General features: G+C 43.7%; 1 protein-coding gene across 16 annotated transcripts in view; it reads left to right on the plus strand.

Annotated features, from left to right (window-relative positions):
- The window catches only part of FOXP1 (forkhead box P1), a 379,555-nt gene that overhangs the window by 358,007 nt on the left and 8,999 nt on the right, over positions 1–12,549 (plus strand). For all 16 annotated transcript variants that reach the window (XM_088171262.1, XM_088171263.1, XM_088171257.1 and 13 more), the window contains 3 exons: positions 4,453–4,574; positions 6,671–6,740; positions 10,348–10,514. In XM_088171262.1, coding sequence (XP_088027388.1) covers positions 4,453–4,574; positions 6,671–6,740; positions 10,348–10,514 — 359 coding nt within the window. The remainder of the gene's footprint in view (positions 1–4,452; positions 4,575–6,670; positions 6,741–10,347; positions 10,515–12,549) is intronic.

The following is a 12,549-nucleotide window of genomic DNA, read 5'->3' on the forward strand; positions in this document are numbered from 1 at the left end:
TTGGCTTTTATGTTCTGTGATTATGCCATGAGTTCCTCTGTGTGGTTGCTACGAGCAGGGAAACTCAGGCTCTTCAGCCGGAACGTATTAGAAAATTAAAAAAAAAAAAGGAGGTAAAGTTCTCGTGTCAGTGGAAGATACACTGTTCATCTTTTTAGCTAAGCAGGTTTTAATCACAACAACGATTTTTTTTTTCCCTAGGATCTATAGATCAGTGGATTTCTTTCCTCAGTTGATTGACTCTTAACTACATAAACAGCTGTTATAAACTTCCTCTCTTTCTTTAATCACACAGCAGAAGCTTACTGAATTTAATATGCAAGAAGCAAGCTCCTCAATAAGAAATGTCTTTAACAGAAATAAACTTGGGGTTTTGCACTTTAATTTCCTCTGATAACTGATACTGTTAGATAAGAGGTTTGAGGAGTTAATCTGTATTTTGGGGGGCCACTCTTTCATTTCAAATATAGCACTTTAATAATCATATTGACTTGTGAATCCAGTGCAATCACAAATGAATGATTCAAGAAACAGGATATTGTGTTGCTGTAAAAACTGTACCCTGGTGCTTGGAATCTCTCTTAATCTAAACATCTTTGTTGTTCTCAAAAAGCTTCAAATGACCAGGTAGCATGAATAGATCCCATACATGCTGTTCCATCAGCTCTTTCTGTTTTTCCTGCCCCAACCTGCATTTAAGATTAATTCCTTCAGCGGATGGAGCTAAAAATGGTCCTTGGAAGTTAGCTTGGTTTTTAGTGGCATGGTTTTCATTTCATTCAGATCCCAGCACAATTTTGTAAGTTTTCAGCCCTGGTCTAGAAGCTCTTAAGTTCAGGAAAACTTTCTGTGATTGCTGCTTTGATTCTTCCCTGCAGTTGGAAAACATGAGCAGTGTTCAACTTTGCAGCTTCCTTACTATCCAGAAAGGAAATTAACTTTCCCTGATTTAAGATCCTTTTAGACCTGCCTGTCTTTTGCTGCTGGAGTGGTTCCAGTAGGGCTTTTCAGCAGCTGCAGGTGTGGGTGCTAAAGTAAAAATCCTATTTAGTTCCAGCAGCAAAGGGAAGTGGAGGGAGGAGTGGAAGAAGGCAGCAGGCAGTCCTGGCTGTATCTCCTGTGAGCCTAGTTTTGGGAATTAGCTTTTAGCATCTCAAAAAAATCCAGTCCCAGGAGCCAGTGCACGTACAGAAGAGCAGCAGAGAGGCTGAGCTGCATTCTTAGACTTGTAGAAAGGCACTGTGTGTCCCAGGGAGGCAGGTGCCATTTGGAGACCCCTCCTTGGACACCTTGACCTTCTGCAGGTGTCCAGGTCCTGCTTCATCTAATGGGAAAGAAAATCTTCACCCCTACATCCACCAGCATCAGCAAAGTAGACAACTTGTTGGAGCAGTACAGGTTTTTGTGCTGGAGACTGCTCAGATTTCTGCCAGCCCCCAGGAACAGCAGGGATGAAAATGCAGCTCTGGGATTGGCAGGACGGGAAGCCCACGGGGTGCAGAACGAGCACAAGGGGCTAATTGCAGAATCAGAATAATTTGAATATATATGTACTGATTTGTGCTCACCTTCAGCTAATGCTTAGGGGGCATTTGGATCACTGTTTCCCAAGTTTAGGGTCAGGGTTTGGTGTGGACAAGCTTCCCCGAGCCCTATTTCAAAAACACAGGAAAGTGCAAGAATAAAGACCTTTAAAAAATAAACCTCTTTCCCAAAATGCAGTATGGCAAAGCCTGAGCACTTATTAAAATAACAAACCCTTTCATTTACTACATTCAAGCATGTTCAGGGTAATTTTTCTGTAAAAGTGGCTTGCATACAAATATTTTTAACAAGGTAAATATATAATCTTACAATAATAGCTCCTAATTTTTCTGTTAAGCTGATTGCTGGGGGAGCGCTGTGAACTGGTTCTGACAGGTCAGAGGCAATGTCTGTTTGCTTTTATTTTTTGGAGTAATTTGCTGGCACCGAGTCACAGCCATGAGGCACAGGCTGCAGGTGTGGCTCTGACACGTTGGGGTATTGTTCAAATAAAACTGTTAGATAGCAAGTATCCAGAGGCAGGGGAAACACAACAATTTTTTTCTGGCATGAATTCCTTAAATAAGTGATCACACGGAAAATAGAAAATGCAGCAACACTTCATGGATGTCTTGTAAATGTTCAACTTCTCTGTCTCAACATATCCAGCAAGAGCCCTGTCCCACAGCCTTAACCATCAGTTGCAAATGGACTTCAGGAGAACAAGAGCAGTCTGTAAAGTATTTCTCCAACATTAAATTTATTTAAAGCAAAACACAAATATTCCTGCTCAACCCTGTCTTTAGAGACTATTTACAAACTCTGAGGACTCCCTTCGCTGGGCTTTGCCGTGTGCGTTTGATCAACTGCTGTATGAACCACAAGATCAGCTTTCACTGGGGGAAATAGCGTTATTATTCTTACATTTTGCTCCAGACTTGACAGTGTTCCCATTTTCACAGGAAACTGCCTGAGTTACCCAGATGTGGGCCAGCAGCCCTGTGTCGGATTGCACTAGTGCAGCACCCACCAGCAGTTGCTGAGCTGGCTGATTTCAGCTCATAAGGTGTGGGGCGTTTACATGTTTTTCCTCCACCTCAAAATCAGGGGTTCTGCCAAAAATGGCAACAGTACTGAAATCTGGAAGAGGTGGGAAGGGGAAAAAAAAGCCATTAAAAATAAGAGCAGAAAGAAGAAAATAAGGGTAGAAGGAAGCAGGCCTGATGGACAGGTTGACTTTCTGCTAGATTTCTTCCTTGCTGAGAGGAAAAGCATATTTGGGGTTTATTGTTTTACCAGTTCAGAAACAGATTGGTGTGGAAAAGCTGAAGTGCTTGGATCAGGCATCTACAGCCAGAGGAGATGTGTTTGCACTCAAGCATCTGCTGAGCAAAGGAAGTTGAGACCCCAAATCTTCCATTCCTACTGGGGTGGGAAGTGTGGGGACTGCACTAGGCATGGCAGGGAATTGGAGAAGGAGCAGAAGACTCTTTGCCTTCCCCTCCCAGCACACACACCACTGCCTCCTGATTTACATGACAAATGCTCTGTACTGCCCTTTGTTTGAACAGTGATTTAGACATTCAGGACTCAAGCTCCCTTTCACCATCCAGACCCCATGTTCATGGGAAAAAAAAAAAAAAAAGAGGATGATGTCGGAAGGAAAAAAAATTGTCATCTCCTGGTTGCCTAGACCCAGGCCATGTGTTTGGCTGGCTTTGTGCCTGCTAACGAGTCAACCAGATTGACTGAATCAATGGTGCCAGTGAGGATGGAGTTTGTTCGCCTGCAGATTTTCAGCAAATGGCTTCTTCTGTTTTTCCTGTTTCCCAAGCCCCTTTCAGCAGTGCTGGGAACAAGCTCCATGTACAAATTCCGATGAATTCTATGAACAATAGCTTTGTAGAATCATAGAGTCTTTTAGGTTGGAAAAAGCCTTTTAAGACCATCGGGTCCAAATGTTGTTGCTGGGTACATTCTCAGGAAACTCCTGAAACAGGGACGAAGCATAGCGCTCCATTTGAGAAGTAGCAAGGCTCTCAGCACCCTGGAGCAAGGACAGAAAAGCCAAGAGCTTGCCATGCCTCAGTGAGGTGTCTCATTGTGTCCTCAGCATGTTGGAGGGGTTGGCTGTGCTCATCCTTCCCAGCATGGAGCTGCAGGGTGGACATTTGGCCATCGGATGCCATGAGCACGGATCCCTCCGGGTGATGAGCTGTGGGGATATTATCACTTTGTTTCAGAGAGCCCTCCTCATGTTTTCACTTGGCAGAGGCTCAGATCAGTCACTACAGTAGTCTGCCAGAAATAGGAGCCAATTTCCATATAAGAGCAAGCCGTGGAGGCAGGAGTTGGTGCCGGCTGGCCAGTGGGGTGCTGCTGAGCCCCCAGCCCATGCTGTGGGTGTGGAGGGAGGTCCAGCACCTGAATCACATTAGCCCGGCTGTGGGAAACCACAGCAACACCAGCTCCTGTGCCTCACAACTAAATCCAGTCGACTGTACTTATATAAAATCTTTTCTGTTCTTTCTAACTGCTTTCTTTTCCAGGAGGGGAGAAATTTCTCTTTGCAGAGCGTATATATTTGTTTTGAAAAAGTCTAAGCAATGTTCCTCTTGTGTTCTGTATTAAATGTACTGTATTCTACAACATGCATGCTTAAAATTGTGGCTGTTCTCAGTCACTCTGGGGATAATTGATAAGAATAACGTGAATTTTTAATCTCGGGTTTAAGCTTTCATATTTATTTTGTCTTTGCAAAATAAGATGTAAAGAGCCGGGGAAAGCGAGCGGGTGCGGGGAGGGGAAGGGGCTTAACATTGCAAAATGAGAACTGTCAAGCTGACTGTGCTGCTGCTGTTCTTGGACAATGATGAGCATTTTCTCATAGAAGATTTTTGAATGTTTTCTCTTTTATACTTGCTGCAGAATGCAGTGCGTCATAATCTTAGTCTTCACAAGTGTTTTGTGCGAGTAGAAAACGTTAAAGGGGCAGTATGGACAGTGGATGAACTAGAGTTCCAAAAACGAAGGCCACAAAAGATCAGTGGGTATGTCCACCATGTTTGAACTTCTTAGCCTAGCTTGGATCATGCTTACAGTTTAACGTAGAGGCTTTTGGCTGCTAGCTGGTGTTAGATCAACCACAGGTGGTTTCGCATTGTCTCAGTTAAGGGAAACCAAGACAAACATCTCATCACTACTGTTTGTATGCCCACCAGTACCCTGACCCTGCTTGCTTGGTGTTTGTTGCATCACATGCTAGTAGCTTTTAGGTGGCAATGCATATTAACCCTCACAAACCATTTGCTTATGCTTATTGCATTTTATTTTCTTTTTCCTTTTCCCTGTATTTGATGTCTGTTCTGTCCCCGATCCCGTGTCCCTTTGTTTCCACTTCATCTCCTTTGCTGCTGCTCTTGTCCCAGGGTGCCATTCGCACCAACCTCTCACTGCATAAGTGCTTTATCAGAGTAGAGGATGAGTTTGGGTCCTTTTGGACTGTTGATGATGAAGAGTTTAAACGTGGCCGTCATATTCAACGAGGCCGTCCTCGAAAATACTGCCCTGATGAAAACTTTGGCGAGCTTGTTGCACAGTAAGAGCTTTTACTTGCTTTAATTTTTTTTTTCTGCTGTTGCTTTGCTTTGCATGATTTACCCATCTCATGTAGACTTGCATTTCACAAAATAGTGTCATCACCTTTGCTGCTAAAGAAACTAAATTTTTGGTTGTTATGTGTATTTTGTGTGTCCTACTCTGATAATCCAAATGCCTGTAGTAAAAACTCTACTCTGACATGTTTGTTAAAGCATTTATTTGTAGAGCAATGTAGACTAAGATAATTATCCACGCTAGCACGGATATACTGCTGTAGATAGGAAGACAGATATATGCTAGGAAAGGTTTCAGATAAGTTTTAATTCTGATATTTTCCTTTGCTTTCAATTGTATGCTTTATTTTGAAACTTTTAATCAGAAAAAGTAAGGTACTTACAGGACAGAAATGCTGAATTCACTTTAAAGAGTTTGAAAATGCATTGAGACCAGCTGTAAAGATATCAACAGGCCATCGTGTGCCTACAACAACCATGCACCAATATTCCTGGACTTGCCAAAGGGATTTTCTTAGATCTTTACTTGAAGGCCATCTCTCCTGGACAACTGATCCTTGCTGGTCCCTATGCAAGGAGCTCAGTTAAGACTCTGCTCACCGTAATTTATTCCATGTGAATAAAACTAAAATAAAAACATGCCCAGTGAGTGATAAAACTTTTGGGAGATATTTTGAATGAGCATTTTTTTTAACCTAGTTTCTATTTCATGACTTTTAATTTTTTCTTTATCTCCTGATAGAACCAGTGATTTTGGGATGCCTCCTAAAGAGAGAGCCAGCCCATGTGGTCCTCATTCCTTTTCCTCAAATCTGACACTTTATGTAAAGCTGACAAAAATAAGGGTCCAAAATAGCACACCAGAGTATTTTTTACTAAAAAATGGCCTTCAGGGCAGTGTGGTGGTTTCTGTGGGCCACCTGCCCTTGAGCCTCCATGCCCACAGGCTGCTTGGGACGATGGTGTGGGCAGCCCCTCACCTGGTCATTGGCATGGCAGGAAATGACATGGATCAAATAAATCCTCTTATCGTGGTGCCCCCCTCCCCTGGGAGAGACTCCCTGCCCTGCCCTGGGAGAGACTCCGCTGGCAGCGACTTGGAGAGTCATTTGGATGAAGCAGAGTTTAAAATGCCCCGTGATGATTTTGATCATTGCCTCCTCACCATGGACCTTCACGTGGTAACGGGCTCCCAGACACGACGAAAATTGGAGAATTTCTCAGCTAAAATGAGCAGAGATGCCAAGATGTGCCACTAACGCAGGGTAGTAGAACACATGGCGAGGTAACGTCAAGAGATAATGATGTTCCTTATTTAGTAAAGGCAAATATGATAACCGTAGCCGAAAACTCAGATATTTTCTTTAAATTAAAAAAAAAAAAAAAAAGAAAAGAGAGAAACTAAAGAAAACTCGTGTGGAAAATCAGTCTCAGCTCTAGTTTTCTGGTGGGGGAGGAAGCTTTACGTGCTTGAAACGTTCTCACAGAAGTTGGTTGCATTTAACTCTCCTTTTTATGTTTTTCTTATGCAGTAACCCTTCTCTTATTAAAAACATACAGACCAGCCACACCTACTGCACACCTCTCAATGCTGCTTTACAGGTAAGATTAATGACTGTAGCAAATATGCAACAGAGGCGTGTGTCTTCCCCACTCATTTCAAAATATATTAGCCTTGCTCTAATTAGATATTAAATTTTAATTCCGTTAAACTTTTTTCTTAAGTGCATAAAGCATCATAGTCCCTGGAGGCAAACACATATCAGGCTGCTTCAGCATTAGCTAGATGCTTAGCATTTTGAATATTGTGGCAAAAAAATTAAAAGTTCACTTATTAATATTTATCAGCAGTATCATAATTTCCATCCTCTTATTTCAGAATTTCACTTGAGGCAAAAATACCACAAGTGTAATTACTCTAGCACAGCTATTAATGTGCTGAATGATAGGATACTGTGGCACGTGACCTTCTATTGTTCATGGCTTTAAAGAGAAAGCAGATCATTTTTCCCCCTTTTCTTTTAAGGGCTATTTTTGCATATCTTCCTATTGTTGGTAAAAAATAAACGGTGCAATTCCTATAGAAAATAAAAGATCATTTTTATTGGTTTAAACTGTAATCGTAAGACAAAAATTCAGTTTTTTCACAATGCAGATATACACAAAAGTGTGGGTGCAGAATTAATAACTTGCAGCCTGAAAATGTCCCTGTCTCCAGACCTTTTTCCTGTGCCCATTTCCCCTTTCAATAAATTCCTGAGTCCATCTCGAAAACCCCAGATGAAGTCAGCATTTGCTGTGTAAACCAAAGATACAAATGCATTACCATGCCCTGATTTGTAGTGAGGTCAGTGTGTTTGTGTGGGGGTTCAAACCTGGTTTATATGTTATTAATTAATCCAGGAGGCAACATCATGCACGGTTGCACCCCAGGTGGTTCTTGGGGGTCACTTCTCAAGAAGTTCACTGATGGCCATGGGTATTTGCTTGGGCAGTCATGTTTTATGGAAGGTTTAGAGGACTTCTCTTTTCAGAACCAATAAACAAATTATTAGGAGGAAAATGATATTTTGCCTTTCTTCTAATTTTTTGAGTTTATGCAGTAACTCCTGCAAAGCCCAGGAAAGCATGTTTAAATGAAGCAACTGTAAATACCATTCATTAGTAACTTATTTTCCCTTGAGTCTTGTGAAGTGTGATTTTTAAAGACTGCTTTGTCTCCTGAATAGTATAAAGATTACAAGCGCATTTTACATTCATGAGGCTGAAAGGCAAAAATGAAATGATCCTGCATTTCTTCACATTGTTAACTATGTGACTAATTCCAATTAATATGCTTATCATATGGAACTGTTCGTGTTTTATTTCTGAAACACGTGTCGTTGTCGTCATCTCCATCCATTCTTGTCTTCTGTGATAACCTCCAAACTGTTTCCATTCCCCACTTTTCCTGAGAGAGCCACGTCCTCGTGCCCCCCCATGGCTGAGCTGATGGAGAGAGGAGCCTGGGCCAGATGTGTTGCCACTGTGACCCCTCTAAAAATGGGGATCAATAACAACCATTGCACTGAGGCAGATCCTCTTTTAGGGTGAAAATACACCAGCAGGTTCCACACTTCTCTCCCTGCCATTGGGTTTTGGAGGCAAAATCCCAGTGGGTTCTCTGGGGCTCTAGAGGGTCTGGGCAAATAATGCAGGTGGCCACTGCCATGTGGGCAGTTCAGACCTCACCTGGGCAGCAAATTCCTCCAGGACGCAAGGCTGCCTTACCTGCCAGGACCTACATTCTGTCTAATTAATAATTGATGAGAGTGTTCCCCCCAGCTTTTGTGGGCTCTGGGAAGGCCTGCCCCTTGCACATCCCCAAGACCACTGTGGGGTCTGCACAGTGGACTGTGTGCTGCTGGCATGGCAGGCTGTGGTTTCTTTTCCTGTGGGGTGGCACAGCCTCCCCTCTCCTTCACCCAGGCCCTGCTGACATCTCCTCTATCTGTTTTCCCTCGTGGCCAGGGAGAAGAAGCAGCTCTCTCCCCCCTCTGTCTGTGGAAGGTATGGGGACTCCAGCTCTCACCAGTTCTCTCTTTTGCCAGTGGGTCAACAGGGGCTCCCAAAACACTCCCTCCCCTATTATTGTCCTCCTAGCAGATACTCCCAGTGTCCCACCTCTCCCCCAGTAAATTGCTTTACTGCAATTACAAGTTATCACTGTGGGTGAAGAACTTGAGTCATTATTTTGCCAAGTGCAGGAAATGTGAACCATTCTTTGCATCCCCTAATCACAATGAGTTTGCCGGTTGTTGAATCAAGAAGATAAAAATAATCCTCCCCGTTAGAATAGCTTTTGTAATCACGTGCGACGCACAGGGCTGCACATGGAGAGGTCAACATAAGGAAGAATGAAAGGGGCTGTGCTCCTGGAGATGCTGCAGTGAGGGCTGGTCCTGCCCTCCCTTCCCATCCCATCTCCCCCACCCTGTCTCTGGCTGTGCTTGCCTGGGAAGAACTGCCAGCTTGGCACCAAGCAAGGAGTTCTGTCCCATGAGTTAGGAGCAGGCGAGAGCATTTGCTGAGGAGTACGTTTGCATGGATTCCCCTCCCGTGTGCCAGGTTTGCATCACACAGACCCAGCCCGATGGATTTTTTTTGCTTGGCCCCTGCAGCCAGCTGACCTGTCCCCAGAGCAGGTCAAGTGCTGCCCAGCCAGTGTCTGTGGCTGCCCGGTGCTGACACGGCTCAGAGAGCTATGGATGATGTCAGCCAGATCCAGCTGGGATGGGTGAAATGGTGAAATGTCCTTCCAGTCCCTGGGCGCTGCAGTTTCAGAAAGCTGTGCCTCCCTCCCATTCCAGTGCCTCCCATCCCCAGCAAACACTGGGCTCCTCCGGGGCTCTGGGTTTCTGTGTTCCCACCACTGCTGTGCCGGGCTGGGACTGTGCTGTCAACATGAGCTAATGCTGACACACAGTAAATATTAGCAGGCAGAACGGTGGGAATCAGAAGGAAAATATTTAACAGTTCATTCTCTTCCTACAAAGATTTCCATTTAGAAAGTTAACTCCAGTGTGCCGCTGCATGATGTTTCCTTAGAACAAAGGGGGAAATCAAAATTAAATAGTCAGACCTGTAAAGCTAAGGTAAGAATTGAGTTGCTGAGGTTTAAAAAATTCCACATGGAGTGGTTCAGCTCTCAGGTAGATCGGTGCAGCTGTGGTCCAGGTAGCACTGATGGCAGCCTTATACATGTCCCAAGGAAAACCAAACTCAGTGATACTGTACTCCTGCTTGGTGTGCAGCTCACTCCAGTGGGAAGGAGTTACCAGATGAGCCAGTTTCAATTTTTTCCCCATTTCATTAGAAAAAAAGCCCAAACCTAAGCCACAAAGAATACCCCAAAGCCCCAAACATAATTTGATGAAGCGAAAATAGGGAAGGGACATTTTCTTTTTTCTAGGGTGTGTAATTCCAAATAGGGAGTGGAAGTCTCCATCCTCTTATAAGCCAATGCAGCTCTGAATCCTTAAACCTAGATCTAAATGATGTTAAATTTCCCTTGATGGAACCGGAGTAATACCTATGAGAAAGTACAATATTTTAAAGAACCTGTAATTGCAAATAATGTAAATGTGGAGAATGTTTTGGAACGAGTGTGTTGTGCAGTGTATAAAACATTAGTCATGGCTCTTCATGGATTTGTTTGTGTCCTTGGCAGGCTTCAATGGCTGAGAACAGTATACCTCTATACACTACTGCTTCCATGGGAAATCCCACTCTGGGCAATTTAGCCAGTGCGATGAGGGAAGAGCTCAATGGTGCAATGGAGCATACGAACAGTAATGGGAGTGACAGCAGTCCAGGACGTTCCCCTATGCAAGCGATGTAAGTATGGCAAAGGTGCCTGCTGCCTCCAGGTCCTGTCCTAAACTATGTGCTCAAGGGTGACTCTGGAGACTCCTGGCTCCTTCCTGAGCTTCGTGGATGGAGCAGCAAGAGCAGACATCTGTCTCCATCTGGGGACATGTGTAGGATGGTTGGAACATAAAAGAGTCATTTACCAGTTTGCACATAAAACTGATCAGCTCTATCCAGTCCAAGAAGGACACAGGGCTATAAAATTGTTCACTTGTTTGCAGTTCTCTTCTTTGAACCTTGAAAAACCTCATAGGTAACTATGTTTCCTGGAGAAAGCCTGTGCTTTCTCTCCCCTTTGGTTTACACGATGAGCACGGCCCGTGGGGCAGAGCTGGGAAATGGGCTTGTTCGGCAGGTCCAAAAAAAAAAAAAAAACCACTCAACGCAAAACGGTCTGGCTAAGCATTAACGTGAAGGTCTGTGTGATTTATAGATTGCTCTTAAAATATCAAAAGGAGAACTAATAGGGGCATTATGGCAACAGACGGCGGTGTAATGAGCGCGTCTATAACCACATGAAGTGACGGGGGCTCGCCGGCCCCGCTCAACGTGAGCGGCACCCGGGCAGCGGGCGGGCGCAGGAAAGGGTAAGGCAGGAAGGGTGTGATGCCCCGATGGGTGTGTGCGGTATTTATGGGGTGACGGAGTGAGTTTGCAAAGCTGTAAACTCCCCCCTCCCCTCACATCACACGCCGGGTAATTGGCGGCTGGTGAGGAAGCCGGGGTTTACAAGTCCTGTCGTTGCCGAAAGCTCGGCGGAGCAGTTGGGTACCTGTGAGTGACCGTGCTGCCCGTCTTCCCCCTGCTCCTTAAAACAGCCTGTAAAATTACTGGCTGGCTCGCCAGGGCTCACGTTACACATTAAAAAAGAGAACTAATTTGTAGTCTTTTTACTTCAAAGTAATTTGAATAAGGGATTTACAAAAGTAAGTCTAAATCAAAAAGTAGAAAAAACATTAACCTAATACCACGGTAGTAATTAGTTGTGAAACTAATTAGCATTTAATGGCAAAAAAGTTTCCCACCTGCATAATGTGTTGTCAGAGGGGAGGGGGCACGAAGGAATCTGAGGCTCTGGATACTTTGATATCGCAGTGTTTTAAATCAGTGCACAAAGTGCTTTGAAAAAAAATCTTTAAAGATGGCAACATTCATTTTTAATTAATAATTAATTTAAACATTGTCTTTTACCATTTACTTCAAAACATTCAAATAATGTGTTTAGCTTTTCCAGTGATTGTTTGTGCAGTATTAATTATCTCTCCCAAAGTAACGTTGCATGACACACTTTGCGTCTCTCACAGACGGATTCATCTCCAGGCAGTTTTAGTCACAATTTGTTATCCTCTGCCTGTGACCACGCAGGGCTGGCGTGAAGGAGGAGTGGAGGGACATGACTTTTCTCAAGAAACAAGACTTTTCCCAAGGGTTTCTCCTGGCCTAACAGGCAAGGATGAACGTTTATGATGTTGCGTTAATCCGAGTAATTATTTTTTTGCAAGTTCAAGGCTAGTGCAGTTCATGCACTTCTCATTTCACCTAAGGTTTCCTTGTCTTTGAATAGACTGAAAAGAGGGAAAAAAAACCAAGTTGAAACAGGCTAGGACATCTTCCAGAACTGTGCATAGCTGTGGCCTTTGTTGCACTTAATAATCATCTCTTGCACATTGATACCAAGGTGAGGGGCACAGAACAAATAGTGGAGAGAGAGGAGGTCGGGGGGAGTGATGCCTCATTTTCATTATTCACCAGAAAATCCAATTTTCTGTTGTAATATGGAAATGATTGTTTCCTGAGTGTTTTCATTTTCTCAGAATTGATAATATATGTGTTCTCTGCTGAACATTTCTTTTTGCTTAAGTAAAATGTGGCTGGGTGATGTTCCAATACCAGCCTCAGAGCTTCCCCATTATGATGGTGTTTCTAAGTAGTTTGAAGGGATCTGAAACCAGAACACAATTCACACGTCATAGGGTTTACCCTGTTTACTAAATAAAATCAT

This window comes from Sturnus vulgaris, chromosome 11 (genome assembly GCF_052056855.1).
Source record: "Sturnus vulgaris isolate bStuVul1 chromosome 11, bStuVul1.hap1, whole genome shotgun sequence".
In the NCBI taxonomy this organism is placed as follows: domain Eukaryota; kingdom Metazoa; phylum Chordata; class Aves; order Passeriformes; family Sturnidae; genus Sturnus; species Sturnus vulgaris.